This window comes from Arvicola amphibius, chromosome 10 (assembly GCF_903992535.2).
Source record: "Arvicola amphibius chromosome 10, mArvAmp1.2, whole genome shotgun sequence".
NCBI classification, from domain to species: Eukaryota; Metazoa; Chordata; class Mammalia; order Rodentia; family Cricetidae; genus Arvicola; species Arvicola amphibius.
In genome coordinates, this window is record NC_052056.1 from 124,472,793 (window position 1) to 124,498,096 (window position 25,304).

The window sequence follows — 25,304 nt, forward strand, 5'->3', positions numbered from 1 at the left end:
ACAGTGAGTTCTGATCAGTGGGTACCTCAACAGTGGGCATCTGGACAGTGGGGGCATGGACAGTGGGGGCATGGACAGTGAGTGTCTGATCAGTGGGTACCTCAACAGTGGAAATCTGGACAATGAATACCTGGACAGTGGGTGCCTAGACAACGGGCACCTGAACAGTGGGTATCTGGACAGTTGGTACATGGACAGTGGGCACCTGGACAGTGAGTATCTGGACAGTTGGTGCATGGACAGTGGGCACCTAAACAGTGGGCATCTGGACAGTGGGGGCATCTGGACAATGGGCAGCTGGACAGTGGGCACCTGGACAGTGGGGGCATGGACAGTGGGCATCTGAACAGTGGGCGCATGGACAGTGGGCATCTGAACAGTGGGTGCATGGACAGTGGGCGCATGGACAGTGGGTGCATGGACAGTGGGCGCATGGACAGTGGGCATCTGGACAGTGGGGGCATCTGGACAGTGGGGGCATCTGGACAGTGGGGGCATGGACAGTGGGGGCATCTGGACAGTGGGTGCATGGACAGTGGGCGCATGGACAGTGGGGGCATGGACAGTGGGGGCATGGACAGTGGGGGCATCTGAACAGTGGGCACATGGACAGTGGGCGCATGGACAGTGGGGGCATGGACAGTGGGGGCATGGACAGTGGGGGCATCTGAACAGTGGGCACATGGACAGTGGGTGCATGGACAGTGGGGGCATGGACAGTGGGCATCTGAACAGTGGGGGCATGGATGGTGGGCATCTGAACAGTGGGGGCATGGACAGTGGGGGCATCTGGACAGTGGGAGCATCTGGACAGTGGGCACATGGACAGTGGGGGCATGGACAGTGGGGGCATGGACAGTGGGCATCTGAACAGTGGGCGCATGGACAGTGGGCATCTGAACAGTGGGCACCTAGACAGTGGTTGCCTGGATAGTGGGCTCCTGGACAATGGGTGCCTTCTCAATGGGCACCTGGATACTGGGGGCCTGGATAGTGGGCGCCTGGAGAGTGGGGACCTTGACAGTGAGCACCTGGACATTGGGTGCCTGATAAGAAAGAAACACCTGGACAGTAGACACCTAGACAGAGGGCAGCTGGCCAGTGAGCACCTGAACACCTGGACAGTGGGCCTGCAAATCCTTGAAGAAAAATTAAAATTAAAAAGCAGCTCAGCCGGGCTATCTTGGAGTGTCCTCTGAGTAAAGCAGAACTTTGGGGTCCCTATTTAATGGAAATTAGACAACGGTGCTTTATTATGGAAAAATAGAGATTTTGATTATTGCTTCAAAACAGACTGCTTTTAGAGAAATAAAATTGAAATCAAGAAAGGACCTGAGCTCAGATCATGAGTGGCAATAGAGTCTTACCATCTATTCTAATCAGATTTTAACCTCACAACAAGAAATTGAACAAATCTTACTGATATCCTTATGAAATTAAAATGGACTTTAGGAATTTACTGTTGTTATTTTTGTTTTGTCCTTTCCAGTGTTTGCCCAGGCCTGTGGCAGCCTTGATGCTGATGCTTAAGAACGGGACTACATCTATGAATTTCTTTTAAGGAGGGAGTGATGGTGGCCAAGAAGGATGCCCACATGCCCAAACTCCTGGAGCCAGCATACAAGAATACACAAAACCTTCAAGGCATGAAGGCCATGCAGTCTCTTGAGTCTCAAGGCTGCATGAAGGAGCAGTTTGCCTAGAAACATGTCTATCGGTATCTTACCAAGGAAGGCATCCAGCATCTCCATCATCACCTCCACCTGCCTCCAGAGACAGTGTCTGCCCCTGCGCAGAACCAGTGGGCAAGTGAACTGAAAGATTCACAAGCTGGGAGGCTGATGGAGACACTTACAGAGAATCAATGTGTCTATGGTTGCTGAGGCTGGGGCACAGCAACCAAATTTGACTTCACAGAGGGCTTTGGTCTGGATGTGGTCAGCTACCTCAGTGACATGGAGGGGATTGTTTTGTGTTGAATAAACCTAAGAGCTGGAAACACACACACAGTTGGGCACAGCCAGAATTACTGATTTATAACGGTAAATACCAATCATCACATGCAAATAATTCATTATCAGTAGCAATCATTTTAAATAACTAGGATCCAGTTAATATTATATACCCTGTACCATAATAGGTCTAAAACTGTGACTGATTCTGGGCATGGTGGTGCAGTCCTTCAATCCCAGCACTTGGGAGATAGGGGCAGATGGATTTCTGCGAGTTTGAGGCCAATTTGAGCTACATAGCAAATTTCAGGACAGTCAGAGCCACACAGTGAGACCATGTCTCAATAAATAAAAAAGGGACCTTTAGGATCTTTAGAAATATCACATTTTCTTTTGAGGCCCAGGCTAGCTTGGAACTTGCTGGGTAGCTGAGGATGACCTTGAACTCTTGGTGTTCGCTTTGCTCAGCCAACAGCGTTTTCTATAGGATTCCCCATAGGACGCCGCCCACAGAAAAAGGTTGCTGGCTGAGTAAATGAGCATGGTTAAAAAAATGTCCAGTGAGCGCCTCACTCTAAAGCAGGTGTTCTTCATCCCCTTGCACACACAACCTGTGCTCATGGTTATTGTGCACCTCAGTGTTTGGGGGCATTTAGTTGGTCATCAGCCATCTATGAACATTTTCTGGATTGTCCCAAGATATGCTGTGTCCAGCCAGGACAGAGGAAGAGCTGTGGAGTGGCTGTCCCCTGGCACCAATCAGATCATCAGTACTGCTCACCACTAAGTTCTCTGTCCTTTATTTTTTATGGCACAAAAATTACAAAAACATGAAAGTCAAGAGAACAGCATGCTGAATACCTACATATTCTATTAAACAGAATCTGGATCCCTGATGTTTTCCTGTGTCTTGTGCTAAACGTGCTTTATTGGATCACTTTTTATCAGTCCCCCTGCCTTCCATAAAGTTTAAAGTATACACTATTTCAAAATAGTCTAGCATGTATAACTGAGTCCAATTTGTTTTGTAACGTGGTGTGATGCACACATTTTAATTGCACCATGAGTGAGCTGACAGACCATGTACCTAGGTAGCTCCCAAGTCAGCCCCTGTCCCCAGAGACGGTTCTCACCACAGGTCAGTGTTGTTTTCTCAGACTTCTTGCTGCTACGTGCATAAACCACGTTTGCTTTCCTGCCTGAACTTCCCCCATGGTCTGATGGTTCTGAGATTTATTTCTATTGCATTTACTGTATCAGCATTCAACAGCTAATGTATCTATCCTTCTACTGAGAAAAGACTTGGCTATTTCCAGAGTTTGCTGTTATGAGTAAAATTGCTCTGAGCATTACGCAGTCACGGTGTGAAAATGTGTTCTCAGTTCCAAGGGACAGCTACCCAGGACCTACCTCGCTGGCCACTATGTGCTGAGATATAATAAAATTGTCACACATGTTTTAAATGTGGTTGTGTCATTTCCAGTTCTCAAAAAGAACACATGAAAATAAAGTATATTTGATGGCCAGGCACAGAAATGCATGCCTTTAATCCTGCACATGGGAGGCAGAGGCAGGTGGATGGATTTCTGTGAGTTCAAGGACAGCCTAGTCCACATAGTGAGTTCCAGGACAGCAAAAGCTACATACTGAGACCCTGTCTCAAACAAACAAACAAAAATAATTCATCCCTGCAAACTATAAACATTACAATCAGAGCTAAAATTTTTGTCTTAAGCAAGCATTTGTTATTAATTTAAATTTTTAGTATTTTTGAAATGTGTTTAGGTGTTTTGCCTGCATGTGTGTCTTTGCAGCATGTGTGTACAATGCCACTGGAGGCCAGAGGAGGGAGTCAGATCCCCCAGATCTGGAGTTACAGGTGGCTGTGAGCTGCCACATGGGTCCTGGGAACAAAACACGGGCACTGGAAGAGCAACCAGTGCTCTTAGCTGTGGAGCCATCTCTCTAGCTCAAAGCATATGGTGTTTAAAGAAAAGAAGGAAAAGACGTGCATGAGTCTTTACACCCAGCAGTATGCCCATGAGCTCTGGTCCCTTCCGTGTCTCTGGATATGTATCCCACTTACTGTTATTTCCCTTCCCCCGAGAAGTCTTACCCAAGCACTTCACACAGGGCAGGGCTTTGGATAACCTTCTTGGTCACTGCTTAAGATATATTTATTTTGCTTTCATTCAATATTAATTTTGGTTATTGAATTCTGGTTTGACAGAATTTTCTTAAGACGTTAAAACATTTGCCCTGGCTTTCATTATTTCTGTTAAGAAGCCAGACAGCATCCGCACTGTCCCTCCTCTGTGTCATGTGTCCTAAGTTGTTCACCAGACGCTTTCAGGACTTCCTCTATAATTGATCTCTGTGTGGTTTTTATTTGCATTTATCTCGCTTGTGGTCACCTAAGCTTTTAGAATCTGTACATTCACTTCCTTCTAATTAAATCAGGAGAAAATGTTATCTACTATTTCTATAGACATTATTTTTTCCTGATTTTATGTCTTTTCTTCAACACATATTATTTGCGCCCTCCCCTCCCCCACAGCACTGGCCGTGTCCCCTCAGATGGTCAAGTGCTGCTTTTCCACCCACCCATCTTCAAGACTCTTTCCATCCCTAGAATGTTATAGTGAACCAGTCTAATGGGAACATCTTGTCAAGTTCTCTGATCTTCAGCCCAAATACTTCTACTTTACTTGCCTGCAGTTTCTATTTTGCTGTTGAGATTTCCTATTTTTCATACATTATGAGCATATATTATTTATTTTTGAATACACTTAAAATCTTTTAAAAAGAGATCATGTTTGCAGGGCTGACCTTAAGCCCCTGGGCGTCTCCAGTGTCTAGGAAGGCAGGCCACGACCACAGCCAGGTGAGCAGTTGTTCTACAGCCCTTTCCAGCTAACTCCATCCCCTGACTTCCTGGGGCTGGTCTTATTCTGCACCTTTTATCTTGGACTTGAGTCTTATTTTCTAGTTGAGGTCTCCTAAGCCCTCACCCAAACTTTCTTCTACGCATCACAAGAAGGACCACAGAATGCTACGGCCAGAAGAAGACAACCAAAAACATGGTAGGTAACTGAAGCTGCATTTCAGAAAACCCAGCGGGGCAGATGGAGTGGCTGCGCAGCACGCCTTACACCAGCCTCGCGCACACGCTGGGCAGGCTGCTTTTTTTGAGGTCTCACTATTTTACCAGCAGCTTGAAAAGAAGTTTCTATAACTCGCCTCAGGTTTGAAAGGCCCGACTCAGCTGGCTCCTAATGTAAAGATCTCACCCTCAGAACTGGGTCTGATTGCCTTTCTCTGTCAGTTCTGCCATCTGGGGGTGACCTGGGTTACAGTACAACTGTCCTGCTCATTTCTCAAAGGCCTGTGAGACAGAGAGAGAAGGTTGCCAAGTCTTCCCCATGAACTCAATACTCCCTGTGAGCGTATAGTTCACAGCTAAAATGGAATGTTTTTTACATTTTAATCTACTGCCTGTACTACTAGGAGCAAAATAATTACCTTAACTACATTCTTTTTTCTTATGCACACACACACACACACACACACACACACACACACACACACACAAACCTTTTAATGGATTTCACATTACCACTAGTACAGATTATATAATACACACTGTGTAGAAAGTGGCTGCAAAAATCTCCAAGGAAATAGCGTTGCATTAGAGACAGTACTGTGGTGAAGATGACGTCATCAGGAGTCATCTGGTTGATTTCCTGCAGCCCCATCCTAAGGAGGCCCAGAAGCTCAGTTTTCTCCTGAAAACCCACATGTGTCATGAGCTGGTGATAATTCACTTTCATTTTCATAATCAAAAAGAATAATCCTTCACTTTTGAGAGCAGCATGAGATTGTAAAAGGAATCCTCACTGATGTGAACTTTAGAATTTAGTCACTCACAACAAAGATTCACAACAAAGATAACTGCCAAAGGAACAGGAAATCAAAATGTACTTGTGTTTTCTAGTTTCCAAAACTTACTTGCTAGCTCTGAAGTTACAAGAACCAGACAAGAAAGCTTCTGTTCCTCCAGCTACGAGGAAGCTTGTGCTCCACGTCAGCTGGGCACTCCTCCTCCGGGCTACAAGCATCCCCAACTCTGGCCTGGAAGGGAGGGGACTCCACAGTATTTGAGCTGGCAATGACAAGAAAAACAGTAGCCTCCTTGTCCTCACGGCGAAGGTCAACGTGTGGTGTGTGGTGAAGCAATACGCTTTGACCCTGCCATCCGTATTCCTCTTCCTGACACAGGCCCACCTCACCTCTTCAAACTTTAGTCCTGTTTTGTTAATACCCCACCAACTCCACCCTGTACTGCCTATACAGTCACTGCTGTGGGCCATGCCCTGGAGCATGGGCAACCTAACAGTGGTCACATCCTTAAAAGCCTGACTCTTGGGCATGGAGGGATGGCTAACTATGTTAATGTTCTTCCAGAAGACCTAGTTCAATTTCCAACAACAGCCAGAACTACTCAAGTGGCTCATAATTGCCTGTAACTCTGGTTCCATGGCATCTTAAGCCCTCTTCTGACTTCTGTGGGTACCTGTTTATACACACATATATACACATAAACGAAAAGAAAAAAAAACTTATTCTCAAGCTGGGCAGTGGGTGCTCACGCCTGGAAGCAGAGGCAGGTGGTGCATCTCTGTGAGTTCAAAGCCAATCTGGTCTACACAGCTAGTTCCAGGACAGCCAGGGCTACACAAAGGAACCCTGTCTTGAAATGCACTCCCCGCAAAAAAAAAGATAAAAGAAAAAAGAGAAAAAAACCTGACTCTCCCTCCCCAGAAACCATCAACTGTCAACAGCTCCTCAGATAGTGTGTGAACTCACGAGTTCCTCTCCCTCCATTGCTACATATGTATATGCACATGTTTTTAGGATTTATGCATTTTATCTTACATTTATATGTTTATATCCAAGTGTGTGTGTGTGTGTGTGTGTGTATGTGTGTGTGTGTGTGTGTGTGTGTACCGGAACAGGTAGAAAAGGAAAGAGATATCAGAGGGATCAATACCAAGGCTCCACAGCACAGGGCAAGCACATTCTACACAGTGTGCTATGAGTTTTAAAATAGGTAAAGGAAAAGAAGATAAAGGTTCTCAGTACATAGAAACAATAATACACGGGGCTGGAGAGATAGTTATGGTTCAGTGGTTAAGAACATATGTTGCTCTTGCAGAGGACCCAAGCAGTTCACAACAGCGTGTAATCCTAGCTCCAGATCTGACATCCTTATCCTCAAAGATACTATACTCACATGCACAACCTTCCAAGCAGACCTATGCACATAATTAAAAATAAAATAAGAACTAAAAATAGAACAATATGCAAGAACACAGAATTACTGACTACTCTAACTTGATCGTGCACTTTGTGTACATGAATCAAGCTATCCCACCAAACCCTGTTAATGCACATAAACACATACAAATAAGAATTGCAAAAAATAAGTGCAAAAAATAAAAAACTACATAACTACAAATTTTAGTTTTTTTCCATGCATTTATATTTGAATGCACAGAAAATGGGCTAGAACCCCACTGTTTAATAAATATATAAGTCACAATCAATTCTAATCATAATTGCAGTTGGATGTCTAGAGAAAAGACTGACAAGCTGGTTCAGAAATATGTCACATCCAGATGTGGGAAAGAAAAGAATGGGACACCAGCACACTCTTGAGCTCAGAAAAGCTCCTAGAGAGACAGGGTCAGAGTCAGAAACTCATCAGTGAGGCAGTGTGCTGTTTGCAAAAAGACAGAAAGATTGGGGTGGAAATCACAGCAAGCTCTGCAGCTTCCAGAGTGCTCGGTCAGCTGGATCCATGGGAAGAAACCCAAAACAAGCAAGGCCACAGATCTAAATGTGACGCTGAAAAAATGAAGCTGGGTCATGCACAAACATTTCCTAAGCAGGGCACAAAGGAACTGACAACATGGACCTAATGCCAAATAAAAATGATGAGAAAGAGCTTTGGTGAACAAGGGCTGCTCAGTCAAACTTAACAGGGCCAATGGCAAGTTTCCACACAGGGGAACCAAAATAAGCTAATAAGCAGAAGGATGAAACTTATGGCAAGTAATCTCACGGGATTACACACAGAATAGTCGAGAAGTCACGGGGACAGTTATACAGGCATTTAGACTCCCCCAGAGGCAACTGGAGCTGGCAAAGCTTTCTGAACAGGTAATTTCACAGTCTGAACTGAATTTCAGAAAGGCAAATGACTGGGGAGAAAAGAAACTAGAACTGGAGTAAACTTAAAGCAGGGCTTCAGAAATAAGAACAATTGCATGCCCCAGTGTGACAGGAGACACATATGCAAAGCTACCTAACAAAAGAAATCCCTTCCATCAGTCCCAGTTCAACTGAGTATTTGGGACAAACCATTTTGGGACAAACCATTTTATGCTAAAACAAGCACTAATAATCCATAGTCATCTGCGGTGCACACACGGTGACAGTGAGGACGACTCCATAGCCATCTGCAGTGCACACACGGTGACAGTGAGGACGACTCCATAGCCATCTGCAGTGCACACACGGTGACAGTGAGGACGACTCCATAGTCATCTGCAGTGCACACACGGTGACAGTGAGGACTCCATAGCCATCTGCAGTGCACACACGGTGACAGTGAGGACTCCACAGTCATCTGCGGTGCACACACGGTGACAGTGAGGACAGCACAGTCATCTGCAGTGCACACACGGTGACAGTGAGGACGACTCCATAGTCATCTGCGGTGCACACACGGTGACAGTGAGGACTCCATAGCCATCTGCAGTGCACACACGGTGACAGTGAGGACTCCACAGTCATCTGCGGTGCACACACGGTGACAGTGAGGACAGCATAGTCATCTGCAGTGCACACACGGTGATACAGTGGGGAGAGAAGCAGTAGCTCCAGTGGCAGCTGTGGCTCCAGTGGCAGCTGTAGCTCCAGTGGCAGCTGTGGCTCCAGTGGCAGCTGTAGCTCCAGCGACTGACAGCTGTGGCTCCAGTGACAGCTGTAGCTTCAGGGGCAGCTGTATCTCCAGTGACCGCAATAGCATATCCTTTCTAAATCTTAATGCTGCGGGCCCTATGCTCTGAATGCTGTGTCTGTGAAATAACATTTAATTTCACGACAGCATATGAACTACTTGTACAGCATTCAGAGTTTCTCACTCAGATGGTTGCATCCCCGTTTTACTTTTTAGCTATTTTCATTGGCGTTTAATAACCCCTTATATTGCTGATGACATCTCAGTACAACTATTTTAGATAGCTGGCAAAAATCTGTCTTTTTTTTTGCTGCAGAGTGTAGAAAAGCTCCAGGTTTTTGAGGGGGCAGGATGGGTGCCCCAAACCCAGGAACATGTCTTTCAGCATCTTCTCCCTGCACTACCAATGACCAGGCAGCCAAGATCACTTTAGGATGCGGGGGCAAAATCTGTCTTTCTAAACATACATATCAGCAAATACCTAAGCATTGATGTTCATCAAAAGACTCGAAGAAAGCTGTGATGCAGCCCACAAATGAAGCAACTCATGTGTCGGTTCATCTATTTAAAAGAGACAGTTTCAGGCCACACACCAACTACCAACAGAGGCAAAATTCAAATTTAAGATTGTGGGATACCTAATCATATTCAACCATTTCACTATCTTGGGCTATGCTCACTGACCCAGGAGTGAACTCAACTTGTAGAATTTCTGTTAAAAGAATGAAGGTGTGCAGAGTAAGCTGCTGGAACGGTTCAGACTAAAAGAAGTACAGCAGGAGAGGGGATGAAAAGAGAGACAGAAAAGAGATTCCTACTACGGAAATAAGAGAATTCAGTCACCAAAGTGACTCGAGCATGACAGGGAGAGGTGGCCTAGGCAAAAAGCCAAGAATGGTACAGCAGCAGGCAGGGGTTGAAGGCTGAGACAGGTGCAGTAAGCCAAAGTAGGGTCCTGGGGAGCAGATGGGTAGAGAAACATGAGGCTTAGGAGAGAAATGGGGGTGATGAGACCTTCGGAGGCATCGGTGCATTTGCATATCAGATTTCCTGACGAGAGGACATTTAATACGATGTAATTTATGGACCCTCCTGACAATTAATATTCACTCACAGGAAGGGCTCTGCGGGCTCCTGAAATTAATTTTGAAGCCATTAAAGGAGACAGAAGGTTACTCTCAATGAAAAACCCTGTGGCGAAGGCATCACCTCCCCTGTTAAGTATCTGAGAGTAATTGCATAAAAGGAAACCCCATTGCTGCTAAAGGTGAGCAGATGAATGGGCTTCAAGGTTGCTATCTTACTGTTCAGTAAAATCCTAGAACTTACTAGAGTTCAGATGTACAAGGGGAGTACAGTTTCTTATCTCCATTATCCCAAGAGTTTACAGTGGTTAACTTTGTTTCAAAGGACATTTTATTTCAATAGAAAAACAACTCAACAGAACATATAAGATGAAACTAACGGTCACAGAGATGTTAGATTAAAAAGTATACTTTATAACAGTCAAGTCATGGAATCAACATAGGTGTCCATCAACAGAGGAATGGATGGAGATGAGCAGAGATGTCCCTGTTAAGCTTCAGTCTCAGAGAGGCGAAATCATGTTTCCTCTCATGAGGTTCTCAGATTCTATACAGATACCTGATAGCACGGATGCACATGGCAATGGAAGGAGAAACAAGGATGACCAACTGGGAGAGGTGTTAGAAGAGAGGAGGTGTCTCAGACCACAAGTGAAATTGTGTGAAAGCTGCATGCAACCAAGTCACACACAGTAAGCACACTCGCCAAAAATGTCAGAAAGTAAACCACAGGTTGAATTGGATGCTGTCACTCAGAGCACTGTAAATTCTAGTCAGTGCAACGATTAAGAGGAAAAGGTTACCTGAGCCATATGTACAAACTACCATCACCTGGAGGACACTCTGAACTACTGGAGAACTCAAATAATCAAAAAAATCATGCATGACCTGATAAAATTACTAGGAGAAAATTTCAAACGGAAAATACAAATATAGAGCTAACCTTTTCTTATACGGGTGTACAGGAGAGACCAGTGGGCCACACACCACATCCATGAGGCATGAAAAACATGCAGGAAAACCTGTCTCAATGTATGCTACTGAGAAGCATAAAGAAAAACGGAGGGACAGAGCAGAGTCCTGCATGGGCAGCCCCTACAATAGAGACCTCTTCCCGCAGCAGCATGCACATTTAACAGGACTCAAACAGAAACCCAAAGGACAGTTCCCCAGAATGTAACAAATGATCTTCAAGTACACTGGTGGGCAGAGTGGTGCAGACATCTTCCAAAGTGGCTAGAGCCACGTAGCAGGTGTACACAGCAGGCACAGCGCATCACATGAGAAACCACAGTTTCCAGATGTGGCTGGGTGATAGGGAATCCAACCCACACAAAATATGCAAAACCACAATAGAAAACACAGGTTAAGGTATGAACCTGATCTGCTGGCATACACCTGTAATCCCAGCATGTGGGAGAGTGAGGCAGGAAGGTCACAAGATCCAGGACAGCCTGGGCTACAGATACAGAATGAGACCTGGTTATCTCCAGATAGGCAATGAAGTAAAAAGAAAGCTATATATGCAAGAATAAAAACTAATTCACCCAATTGATCAAAGTAACACAAATACAATCATATGCCCTTATCACCAGCACTCAAGGCAGAAGCAGGCAAAACTCTGTGAGTTCAAGGCCAGCCTTGTCTACACAGCAAGCTCCAGGTCAGCCAGGGCTGCATAGTGAGACCCTGTCTGACAAACAGAACAGACAAGCAAATGCCTATAGACCACCACCTTTTTAACCAGGCTGAGCTTTGCATTTTAATGTTAATGCCTCATATAGGTAAGAAAGCAAAACCTAGGTCCCCGTGTTGGTCCCAGACTCACATAGGTAAGAAAGCAAAACCTAGGTCCCAGACTAACAAGCTCATATGTCTCTTAACATAGCCAAAGGAACAGATAAAACATATTAAAGCTTTCAAAGGCTTAGCTACTGTGGTACTGGCTCACATTCTATAATGCCAAATCATTTGAAACAACCTAAATATATAACAGTGGGAGGGTCAGGAGGGTAAAATAATTATGAAGACCTTAAAGTCAGCAGAAAAAGTTAAGTGAAAAAGTTATAAAACAATCTTATGAAAAGGTTTCAGTTTTGATTTGAATCGATACAAATGCAACTGTGCATGTGGATGGCAGAGTGTGTCTAAAATGGTAACAGTAGGGTAGGTGAGAGTTTGGTTACTTCCATGTACCTTACATAATTGTACAAAACTAGCAAATAGTATCTTTTTAAACATCTAATAATATCAGCAGAACATGATGGATAAAGTCAGCGTTTCAGCTACTTCCTGAAGACCCTTTGAGTCTATAGTAGTCCCTGTCTTAACTTGACATACAGCACCCTGGTGTTGGTCAGGACAGTGCTCACTGTTAGTGCTAAGCAGCGGTTTCACATTGTAGCAGTAAACACCTCAGGGAGAAACTGCAGTGTGTATGGCTCTCTGAGCCCTGTCTGGGCCAGGAGCTCCTGGAGGAAACTGCACATCTAAGAATCCCAGAAGACTGTTAGAACTATGAACCTAAACAAAACATACACTGATTCCCTTGAGACACTTAGCCCACTCCTCTAAGTTCTGACCACAGTTATCCCAAGTTTATCACTTGGCAGTTTTCAACAACATAGAAATAAAGATTTCTAGTTTATTACAATAAGGTAAATAACAGTACTAAGAAAAAAGTCATGATGATAAGACTGGGCTGGGAAGGCACTCAACCTTGGACTGTCATCCAGCATGCACAAGGCACCAGGCTCACTCCCCAGCATCCTGAAGACAGGAGGAGACGCTAAGAGAGATGCTGTGCTCACTGCAGCATGGTTCACAGCAGCCATGATACACGAACACCCTAAGTACTGAAAATTAACATCAGGGCACAGCAGCATGTGCAAGTGTGAAGGACATTACGCTAAATGAAACAACCCCCACAGAAAAACACTGTAGGATCTCCCTCAAACTCACAGAAGTAAAAAAACCACCGAAGAAACAAAATGAATGAGCAACAGTTGTAGCGTGAGATCACAACCGGAGCTCACCTGAGCCAGTGTGTCCCAGATATACTCTGACACGATTGGGGAGACGTCTACTCCTGAGGTCAGAGACACTGTGCAGGGTATTCAACACCTAACCATTCACGAGAGACTCAATGACTATCAGCTTCTAAAGTAGAAGCTAAGGCACCTAGATGCTTCCTGCGCAGATCAAGGGGCTCTGTGTCTCTGAAAATAGAGTTTGGCTTGCAGGTGGGTTTCCTACCTCCCGATCCTTGAGCTTCATGGCGAGCACCAACTGATGCCTGTGGTTTGTGAGAGCCTCTCGGTAATTCCCTTTAGAGAAGAACGCAGAGCCTAGGTTCCCGTGAGCTCGGCACTCTCCTGTGTGGTCACCTGATTTAGAGGAGAGAAATTCTCCAAGTTACAGCATAATTTATAACATACATGGTTCTCTTAAAAGCCAGATTTACTAGCTAGGACTCGGGTTTTTCTTTTAGACTCTGTATGGGAAGAAGAGATCCTAGAACCCAACTCTCTGGATGTTATTGTTGTAACACACACATGCACGGGGGTGGGGTGGGGATGTTGTAAACCTCACACAAACCAGCTGCTGCTGGGAGTCTCTTCCTCACTCTGCAGATGACCTTTGGCTCTGAGCAATTATCAGCTTGCTGGTTAAGCCATCTGATTCCAGGCCTCCTACCATACATCACTTCTCAAGGAGTATCTGATGGCAGACACCACAGCCCTCCTTTCTGCAACCTGAGAGTCCCTGAAAAATCATTACAGCGATGACCATAATCCCAAGTCATGTCTCTCCTCCTTCTTCTTCCTTGCATGGAGGCAGGAGGTTCACAAGATAAAGGCTGGCCTGGGCTATACAGTGAGACCCTGTCTCCAAAACAACAAGAAACGAAGTCCGGATGTGCCCCCAGCTGGTAAGCAGAAGAGTCATTACTGTAATATGCAAGTAAGAACCTCTGTGGCTGGCCTGGAACTCACAGAGATCCACCTGTTTCAGCCTCCCAGTATACCCCACCTAGCCTTCAGTGTCCCTTCAACAAACCTCGGTGCCTTCTCCTGGAGGACAAACTTAAAATGAAGACAAGTCACTCAGAGAACTAGTACTTGGAGCATTAAAACTGTGAACATGAAAACCCTGAGGGAGGTTATGAAGATGCTAATCACATTGCTAGGCCGTCTGGGAGCCTCAGACCCTTGCTGTATGAAAATCCTCAAGACCGAGGGCTTTAAAATTGAATGTCTTGTTGCATATATTGGTCATGCCAAGATCAGGGCAAGCAGTTGACATGCAGGCAAACCACATACCTAAGGTCTTGGCCACGTCCAAGTCTTGCTGCATGTACCCAGTGCTCTTCTCTGTGTTCCCAAGAGACCAGTGTGCACTGCTCAAGGCGGAAAAGACAGAGCCTCTCAGTTTGAGGCTGCAAGTGCCAATCTTCAGAGCAGCCTCTAAGACAACCACAGAGGCCCCGTGGTGGCCAGCTGTCAGGAGTTCCTGCCCAACCACTGACACGACCACAAAGGGACTCTTGTCCAGTTTCATTTTCTGAAGCTGCTGGTAAGTGGGCTCCAGGGTGTCTGAAGAAAAGGAAAACAAGAGAATAAAGATTGACAGACACAGCAATCTTTTCATTGTGCTTTAGAAACATGTTGTGGCCTGGTTCAAGCACAAGCCCTTCAATCTGGAACCTGGCACCACAGGGTGGCCCGCATATCCTACGGCTAGTCTAGCCCATTCCAGCATCTTCTTTCTCCCACAAGCATGGCCATGTTCACCCTCTCTTTAGCTTGCATTGCTCAGGACAAGTCCATCCTTCTAGCCACCCTCCACTGGGCACCAGCTCCACCCTTCAGCGCTCAACCACTCCTGTTCCTACACTCTCTTCATTTCATGGTGGGCATCGTATAGTTTAGCTAACAGTTATTTTAGAGTTGTTCCACATTTGTCCGGCACAAATATTAGATTAAACTGTTGAATGCTGTGAATGAGAATTCTAGGAAAGAGGCTGCGTCTGCTGATTGGTTGCTTAAACTGTGGTGGTGTGGAGAGGTTCGGAGCTCACTGCAATTTATCTTGGCCGATCTTTAGCCCTGCTAAACTTCCATTCCCTGCTTTCCCCTCTTTGTGTCAGAACAAATACGCTGTTACTAACGGAGAAAGCTGAACTTAAGATTTTGATAAAAAGATTTTTAAAAAAGCAAACAAACAACAAGTAACTTTTGGAATGTATTAACAAAGCTGTAGCCTCTTCACCAGTCAAAGAGCTGAGGACAGTATCAGGCAACATCTACGGCCTATGACAGAGTTCTCCCGACCTCATTGCTATAACCTGCCTACCTGATGCAACCACCAGTGTATTTGAAAAGTGCCAAAGATTTATGACTTTTCTTTGCTCTGTCACCATAAAAAGTTTATGAAATTGCTATCTTGTAGGAACATGGAATTGGGGGGTAATCTAAATCTGTGTTTCTATGCCATGGTCACTCATATTTGGCTATTATCCTCTATGAGGTGAGAGATGTGTTTTGTGTCAACAATGTTTTAAATAGTCAAGTGGCCCAGTGCAGGTTCATGATACAATCCCTTCCTCTGGTGAGTGCCTCTAACCTGTTTATCATCCAAAGCAAATGAGAGGACTGACTATAAAAAGCCGCTCATAGTTTCTCCCAGGAGATGCACAGGAACCACAAAATGCCAACCATTCTCAAGGGCTACTTCTTACACTAGTACACAAACACAAAAACAGCAAGCAAAGTCATAAGAAAACCATCACCTGCATCTTGGTGAGTTATCAGGTAGTAAACGAATGTCAGCCTCATTTTATGTTCAAATGGCAACAGTCAGGTTAGAGGTCAGTAAGCCATGTGGGATTAGTTCCATTTGGGGGGTTGGATGCAGATGACAAGCTCCAGTCCCTCCCTTCTCTATTTCCTCTGAAGATAATAAGAGTTATAACTGTGCCTCTAGAGTTCCTGAAATCTCCTTCCCATCAGTGGTTCCAATAATCCACACATCAAGCCTGTGACAATGCTGGTCTCCTTAAATCTCTAGCATCCTGGCCAATGTGCTGTATTAACACGAAATCTCCACAATTTATGATTCTTCAGTTCTCTGCTAAGGAGCTCTTGCCTGAGTCAACATCACTAGGGAAACCTAGGAGCGCGCTGGTGCCTAAAGCATTTTCCCCTTCAATCAGATCACTAAAGAGAGAACAAAGAACATTTTTACTCCTGTCAAGACACAAGCAGCAGAATACCAGTACACACTGGTTAGCTGACAAGGCTGAAGGCAGTCAGGAGAGAGCTGGACTGCTAGCAGCAGTGGTGATCAGAAGTAGCACCCTTCTCCAATTAGCAAAACCAGAAATAACAGACACCGCCTTTTTAGGAACAAAGAATCTGGGCATTTATCTGATTTATCTAAGGTTAACCAGACAGGGTCAGAGGCAATGCAAGAGTCTACTGCAGGATTCCGGGCACCTGGGTCACCACAGCAGGAAGATTTAGTTGCAAGCTACAGAGACCTTGGCTGCTTTTAACTAGAAGCCCACCGAGTTGCACTGTGGAAGGTGGGGATGCAGCCTCCGGTGCAGAGTGGTCCTGCCACCAAGCTCAGCCTCAGAAAGCAGTGCTGCCACCCCCACCACACATCCTGTATGATCTCTCTTCATTGAACCTGGAGTTTCAGAGCCTAAGTTTGGGTCTCAGATGCAAGGGAGGGTGGGAAAATTGGGATTGGATGTTTCAGCTTTTATAGTGGAAGGCAGGAAGCAAGTATGCAAAATGGGACTTTCTGACATATAAGGAAAGTGTTCTTTTGCTCATCCCAAAGTGACTGATGCAGGCCCATTCTTTAGTCTTTTCCATAGCAACTGCGGGGCCCCTGAAACAGCAGCAGAGGAAAGAGACAGCACTGTAACAGTTGGAAGGCTGGGGTTAGGCGTTGTCTGGAAACTCCCAAGAAGGGAAAGGAAATCTTCACTTGGGCAAGTTTTTTGGTAGATGACAATGATATTAAGAAATTTATAAGTAAAAAAGAAGAAGAAAAGAAAATTTCCACACAAAGCATATAGAAAGAGACTATAAGTACATTAAAAACAAAATGCCACTACAAAAATAAATATGAAGTGGATGTGAAAGCAATGTTTCAGGATGACCAAAAGCTTCATAGAAGAGGAACTTGACTCGTTAAACAAAGGACAGCATTTAAATAGTCATAGCCTTTATTTTAAGTGGGAGACATTTTGGGGGGAAGAACCAGCAAGAGACAGATAAATCTCTGCAAGAAAGACAGATTTCCAACAGGCGCGTTTGAGCAGATCAGGCAGTGCATGAAGCAACAGAAGCTGATGTGGCTTAATGGAAAAACTGAGTGATAGCTGCAAGAACATGTCTGTCCTTCAAAATTACTAACCTCAGGCTCCCCACACTGCTAGGTGTATAGGCTATGGCTGTGGTCATGGTTACACATGTATACATATGTGTACAAGTGCATGGTTATGTGTATATGTGTACAAAGACACCTATGTTTGTGGACATCTCTGCCTATATACGCAGTGAGTCCATTTCACTATATGTAATTTCCTTTTCTATGTTAAGCTTCTCTGCTTGAGCTGAGATTACATCTCAGAGGTCACTAATCAGAATCTCTAGTCTGCAATTGCATTTGGGGAGCCTGAGTTAGGTTTTCTGATATGCTGCCCAAGCTGGTCTCAAATTTCTAGCCATCAGCCATCCTCTCAACTTAACCTCCCAAGCAGCCAGGACCAGAGGTCCATGCCACTGTATCCAGCCAACTGTATCTGCTTTTGATGAAAAAGATATGACACTTTTTAAAAATCTGTAATTAACCTCTAAGGCTCTTTACAATTCTTTGGCTCCATTTCCTGTTCTAAGACAAACTCGTGCTATCATCGGAGGGACTAATTCTGTGATTTTTAGCAGACTGACAGAACAGAATGTTGGCAGCCTGTAGCTATTCAGATGTTTTTCTTTCTAGAACGTATGCATAACACATGAAATAACTGGTGTCCAACCAATACCATAGGAACACAAAGGCCCTTCGCAACACTGACTGAGCCCCTGTTGCAAGTTTTTGAAATGTAAAGTATTTAGGAATTCAAGAACAAAGTCATGTTTCCTGACACTTCAGGAGCTTGTGAGAATGTAGCAGAGGTTGATAAAAACAATCAGCCTCTGCTAAGGAGCATGTGACATTTGCTAGCTCTGAGAGGCAGACCTTTCCACATGTGAACAGGTTTGCTAGGTACTCCACACCTTGAACTCAGTGGTGCCTCATGTCCAGCCACTTTATCTAAATAGTAATGCCATCATATCCACAAGAAAGTTTACTCACATGTTGTAAGCATGGGTGAAATTTCAAAAATAAAATAAATCAGACAATTTGGCTAGGAGTACAGAGAATAATAATAATAATCAAATTAATTTTAATATGGATAGGGATAGTATATTTATATGGAAAAATATTAATATAGGCTGGACCTTCCTTAGAAATGAATTCTTTGTCTTTGTAGTACTGAGATCGAACTCAGGACTCAGCACACATTAGGTAAGTATGTTCTAGTGCTGAGCCAACTCTCAGATGAAATCTTTCCTTAAAAAAATATCAAACGAGGGCTAGAGCTCAGTGGTTATGAGCACTGACGCTCTTCCAGAGGAAACAGGTTCGAGTCTCATCATCCACATGGCAGTTTATAATCACCTATAACTCCAGTTCCAGAGGACCCAATACCCTCCTTCTGGCCTCCATGGGCAGTGCATGCATGGGATACACAGACTTATACATGTATACAAACACACCCATGAAATTAAAAACATAAATAAAGAAAAGCACCAAATTGTAGGCATTCTTTGAAGTCATGAGAGTTTTGTTTGCTTACAAAAGCACCTTGGTTAAGGAATTTTTCTCTGTTGCATTTAAGAATTACAAAACAAGCCAGACATCTTGGCACATTCCTGTAATCTCAGCACTTGGGAGATAGAGGCAGGAGGACTAGGAGTTTAGGGTCAGACTTAGCTATACTGTGAGTTAGAGACCAGGCTTGGCTGCATGACACCCTGACTCAACAAACAAAATCATTAAAACAACATCCAAAGGGTCCAAACCACAAAGTTGGGCCTCAATATCAGAAACCTAGAAAAATGCAGGAGGATACCTCAGTCTGTAACACGTGAGAAGCAAATACTGATGGTCCCAAAGCAAGGCAGCTAGGATGTAGCCTGGTGCACAGAACCACACTGTGCAGCCATAGGCCCAGAAAGCATGTCAGAAGAGGCCTACCTGGGGCAGATAGAGTGGGGAAGGCAGTGCTAAAGAAGGTCAGATTTATTAAGTCTGAGGGGTGGAAACACTAAGTGCTCCAAGTACCTGTAAGCAGCAGCTTTCTCCAGGGTCAGCCTCAGGTCACTCACTGTAAGGTGGCGCGGGACCCTAAGGGTCTGAGCTGCTCTTTTTTTCCGAAATTTTTTATGGTTTTTGTTTTTTACATTTTTCTCAACAAATCGCTTCAAAGCCAAACTGATATCATCCTGCTGGTATCAACACATTCGGTACAACATCCTACAGCAGAAGCAGGAATGCCTCAGAATGAACAGATGCTATCTTCACTGGGTAATAAAAAGTCTCCATGAATATTCTTTAAAAGATGTTGTTAGTTCTTGGAGAAGTTCCGTGTGCATCCTTCATGGAGAGGATGGGGGAAAAAAGTAGAAAATGATAAAGAAAACAGGTTGGCTTTTTTATTATCTGTTTCCCCAAAAGTTCTGGAGCCCAAGTGTATCAGCTCTGGATCACCGCTTATTGACAGCAAGGTCTGCCTTGGTGAAAACCTTTGGTCCCTGAAGCAAAGACATGGCTTTGTGTGACTTACGAAACATCTTGAAGAGAGGTTTCCTACCAACTTCCCCTGAAGATATGCAAGTCCAACTTTCAGGAAAACGTCTCTTCTGTAAGCTAGGACTTGCGGAGAGACATGAGCACTGTCGAGTTCATCAGACTTCTATTTAGCACCTACTCTGAGTCAAGTACAACAGGCAGCAAATTAAAGTCACCTGAAGCTATAAATGTTTCAAAACTTGACAAAATGTTCATTCTCTGTAGTGATGAGCTGCAGACGGCTTCCCGCCACCCTGCTCTTGGTCACCGGCTAGCTTAAAACCCGAAATAACAACACACAAATTGTATTCTTTTAAATACTGCCTGGCCCATTATTTCCAGCCTCTTACTCACATCTTGACTAACCCATATCTAATAATCTTTGTAACACCACGAATGGTGTCTTACCGGGAAAGATTCAACTCAAACAGAAGATCCTTCCACATCAATTCTCTCTATAAACAATTAAAAGGCCATTTCTGTGGCAAAGACAGAGTTCTGCTTGACATAGCTAAGGGCATTTGATAGCAGTGGCCTTGTCTATATTCTACAAACTCTCTGTTGTGACTCTGTCACTACCCTAAGATGACAGCTGGTGCATGCATTTAATCAAAACTTCACAAGTGCTCGTTCTTCAAAACTCGGTGTTCTCAGAGCTCAGTGAGTGGGAGAATATTTGCCCAGTACTCTTCAGATCCTGGGTGTGACCTCCAAGGACCACAGAGTAAAAGAAAACAAAACCACTGCTCTGCAAGTAAAGACAGTCTGTTCGCGGCCTCAGAATTCCTCCAGCTTGCATGGCCCCATCGCCATGCATTCCCAGTTTCTCAGAAGATCAAATGGAATAAAGCATCAAAGGAAATAAACACTATCTTACTCTTCTTCTCTTATGAGTACAAAACACAGCATCTTGATTCTCTCCCGAAGATGTGGGTGCTGCCCATGGCTATACATACACTTGCTTTAAGAAATACAAGAACAAGTCAGGCATGGTAGCTCACACCTATAATTCCACCAGTCAAGAAGCTGAGATAGGAGGATTGCTGCAAGTTCCAGGCCACCCTGGACTACATGGCGAGTTCAAGCCAACCTGGGCTACTGAGTGACATTCTGTCATGAAGGAAGAAGAGAAGTGGGACTGAGAATTCCTGAAAGAAGCTGTGTCTACAAAGCCTGGGGAGTTTGGGCACTGCAGGGTTGGAAGCCTGGTTAAAACTTCTCTTGGGCTATGTTTAGTTTCTAAGGAGTCGCCCCTTGCCCATCTCTGTGTCAGACCTGACATCCTGATAAACAGATAAAAACGTTTGGAATGTACTAATTTAACAAAACCCTACGCTCCACCAATAGAAGAGCTAAGAATGTTAGCAGTCTGAGGCCCATAGCTGGGAATCCCCCACTCTGTTGTAATCCACCACTCTGATATTTCTGCCATGGCAACACCTTGACTTATAATGTTCTTTGTTCTCTTGTTACAAAACTCCATCAAACTACATCCACATTGGAGACATGGAAGTGAGGAAATCTAAACTGTGTGTTCCCAGGCCATGGTTACTCATATTTAGTTCTAGAATAAACTATCTCTTAATCCCTTTGAATTGACTGTGGTGTTTTGTATGAAGGGAGGAAGGGATGGACAGGAAGGAGGGGGAGGGAGAGAGGGAGGGAGAGAGGAAAGGAAAGACGAAAGGAGAGGGGGAGGACAGAAAGGAGGAGGAGGAGGGAGGGAGGACAGAAAGGAGGAGGAGGAGGGAGGGAGGACAGGAAGGAGGGGGGGAAGGGAGGACAGAAAAGAGGGGAAGGGAAGGAGGGAGGTCAGGAAGGAAGGGAAGGGAAAGAGGGAAGGAGGACTGGCTTAATGTGTTCTCTTATCTTTTTATTCCTAAAAGCTGTATTTGTTCATACAAGAAAATCAACTTATTGTTAGAGATATTGTGGTTTAAAATACTAAATCTAATTTCACAGTGGGAACTATTTAAATACTCCTAAAATACAAAGAGGTGCGCTCATCTGCCCATGTCAAGGGTTTATCATCAGCCCAGACTTCATTAACACCTGAAGAACTTCATCCTACCTCTCATCGGAGACTTCATGGCAGCTTCTACCATACCCACCAGAAGCTGGAGACTTTTGGGGTCTTGAGCCAGCCCAGATGCAAAGGCTGCCAGGGCATCTGCGTGACGTCCAAGGTACTGGAGGGCAACACCCTGTCGGAAGTATGCCTGGAAACACAGGGAAGATAACACAGATTTTATTTATCACACTGCTGTCTGTAGTGTCCACAGGGATTCTTTATCAGGGTGCAGGATAAGATGCCTTGACTCAAAATGGAATGAAGGGTTCATGACCAAAGAACTCATTTATTCTAAACATCACAAATTGTATTTCTTTCATAAACTTACATTTAAAATTTTCTTTCATTTCTCAGACACACTAACTGTGTTCTATTCCTTGATATTTATTCTCATATTGTTTCTAAAATGTTGGTTATAGTGCTTGCCTACCAAGCACAAAGCCCTGGGTGCCACCCCCAGTACCACATAAAGTCACTGTGGTAGCCAACAGAAATTCTCATTCTTAACTGGCTGCGGGAGCCCTGTCATCTTAGTGCTTGAGAGACACAGAAAGAAGGCCAAGGCTGTCCTTGGGCACACAGCAAGCATGTGACACTCTCCTCAAGAATGACTATTTGGAGATTGCTGGTATCTTCCCTATGAACCTGCATGGCACATTAACAAAAGAGAGTGAGTACAACCTGTGTCACATGTCCCTGTCACAGCAGTGTGCTGTCTGTGCTTCTCTGTCGGGTGATAAAACACGGAAGCCAGCTTGGGGACGAGAACCTTTATTTGACTTATGAATTACAGTCCCTCATCAAGAGGAGGTAGGAGCACAAGTTTGCACAGGCACAGAAAGAGCATGCGCACATCAGTGTTTAAAATCAGTCTGGGCACCCACATTTGTTGTTTTATTTGTTTGGGGGGTTTTGATCGGCTGATTTTGTTGTTGAAACAGGACTTTATTATGTAGCCCTGTCTGGCTACCACCTCCCTACGGCTATTCTTCCACCTCCCTACGGCTATTCTTCCACCTCCCTGTGGTCACCATGCATACTGTGGATGAATGGTCTCCATGCATGGCTATGAATGCATGCTATGGATGCATGGTCTCCATGCATGGCTATGGATACATGTTTTGTGAGGGTTCAAACATATTTTAAACAGTTACCTAAAACGTGTGCTTTCCTTCAAAACAACCAAGATTATTGTTCATTGCACGCTTTAATTGGTTATTTTTCAAACTGATAAAAACAATGTGAACACAGGAGACAATTTCCCTTCCAGCTAACTGGAAATTATCAGAGTTGAAAATGTTTAACTATAGAATTCTTTTAAAATTCTGTTTGTAAGCTGGGTGAGGTGGCACACACCTTTTTCCCAGCACTCAGGAAGCAGAGGCAGGTGGATATCCTGAGTTCAGTACCAGCCTGGTCTACCCAGGGAGTTCCAGAACAGTCAGGAACACACAGAGAAACCCAGTCTCTGTTTACGTGTGTGCTCCAGCATCCAGAGGCGTGCATGGATAAGGGTGGACGTCAGACTCAGATATTGTTCCTCAGGAAAGACCCACAGTATTTTCTGAGACAAGGTCTCTCTCCCTGGGATTTTAAGCTAAATGATTAGGCTGGATTGGTTGTCCAGCTTCTGTCACAGCTGAGACCACATACATGGGCCATCACACCCAGATTTCTATGTGGATTCTTTTCATGTGAACTAAGGCTCTGGACCCTAAATTTAGAGTTTAAATTATAATCTGAAACTAGTTTTGTCAAGTACAGTTTGCTTTCCAAGCATACAGACAACAATCTACTGAATGATCAGAGTGTAGCTCTGGTGCAAACATACATGAAGACAAAACACCTTCCATATAAAATTTAAAACCTAATTTTTAAAATTACATTATTAATGTGCTTTTTGTATAACATCTATCTCTAAAATGATTGGCTTCTTACTCTACTATTCTTACCATACTGTGTACAACACAATTTAACTTTGTTCAGTTAAACACAGTTGATCACTTCCACAAATAATATTCACGAGCTCTAAATGAAATTTCATACTCTCAAAACTACTAATTAAAATATACTTCTATGCTTTTCTATCACAAACACACAGAACATGAAAGCAGGCAACTTTCATGCTCCCACATAAATCATTTATTTCAGTTTTGTAACAGTGTGCTGAGGTGATATGAAGAAGGGAAAAGACGATTCTGGGTTTCTACCAAGAACTAAGCTATGAAGAGAATGAACAATGAAATGACTGTGGGCTAGTTTGTCTCTCTGGGTGTAAAGCAGCAGCAGCTCCTAAAATGAAGGCACAGTTAAGACGGTAACCCATGAGAGTGCTCTCCTTGCCTCTTCCTAATAGATGTGGCCACTATTTCCATTTTAACGTGTTTGCAGACATTGTGCACATCACATTCTGGGGGCTCCAGCAATACAGCACACCAAGAAATAATCAAAGTCTTTGGTTCTAGAAGAAATGCATAAGGCTTAAATACAGATATGCCCTGGTTTATATAAATATATATTCATATGTGTACACATATACATACAAATACACACCTACGTGTGTGTGTATACATATACATACACATACATACCTACGTGTGTGTGTATACATATGTAGCTCATATGTGGTGGCACAACCAGAAAAATCCCATGACCCTAGGAGGCTGTGTAGAAGGATTACCAAGAGTTTGAGGTCAGCCTGATCTACATAGTGGTTTCAAATCATCCTGGCTCCAGAGTGAGACCTTACCTCAAATTAAATAAACAACTAATAAATACTTAAGAGTGTATGTGAGAGTCAGGCAGTGGTGGCACACGTCTTTAATCCCAGCACTCGGAAGGCAGACGGATCTGTGAGCTCGAGGCCAGCCTGATCTAAAAGAGCTAGTCCTAGGAGAGGTTCCAAAGCTATAGAGAAACCCCATCTCAAAAAACAAAAAAACAAAACAAAACAGAAAAAAAAGTGTGTGTACACACATACACATTCACATATAAATGTGTTGGACACCTATAAGCAAAAATTACTAACTATGGAGAGAGATAAAGAATAGATAGAGTTACTGGTTTCAGGTATGCATTATAATAAACAAAAGTTCTTTTTTGTTTTCTTTTTTGTTTGGTTTTTGAGACAGGGTTTCTCTGTGTAGCTTTGGAGCCTATCCTGGCCTATCCTGGGACTAGCTCTTGTAGATCAGGATGGCCTTGAACTCAGAAATCCACCTGCCTCTGCCTCCTCAGTGCTGGGATCAAAGGCATGAGAC

The 25,304-nt window shown here is 44.1% G+C and overlaps 1 protein-coding gene and 1 non-coding gene across 3 annotated transcripts in view; both read right to left on the reverse strand.

Moving 5' to 3' along the window:
- Ttc28 (tetratricopeptide repeat domain 28) overlaps positions 1 to 25,304 on the reverse strand; it is a 489,585-nt gene that overhangs the window by 196,269 nt on the left and 268,012 nt on the right. For both annotated transcript variants that reach the window (XM_042055899.1, XM_038345627.1), the window contains exons 3-5: positions 22,045 to 22,192; positions 14,384 to 14,656; positions 13,317 to 13,447 (exon numbers count right to left, since the gene is read on the reverse strand). In XM_042055899.1, the coding sequence (XP_041911833.1) occupies positions 13,317 to 13,447; positions 14,384 to 14,656; positions 22,045 to 22,192 (552 nt within the window). The remainder of the gene's footprint in view (positions 1 to 13,316; positions 13,448 to 14,383; positions 14,657 to 22,044; positions 22,193 to 25,304) is intronic.
- Positions 9,295 to 9,418, reverse strand: LOC119825812. Its single transcript, XR_005287280.1, has one exon. It is a non-coding gene; the product is annotated as a small nucleolar RNA SNORA71 (small nucleolar RNA).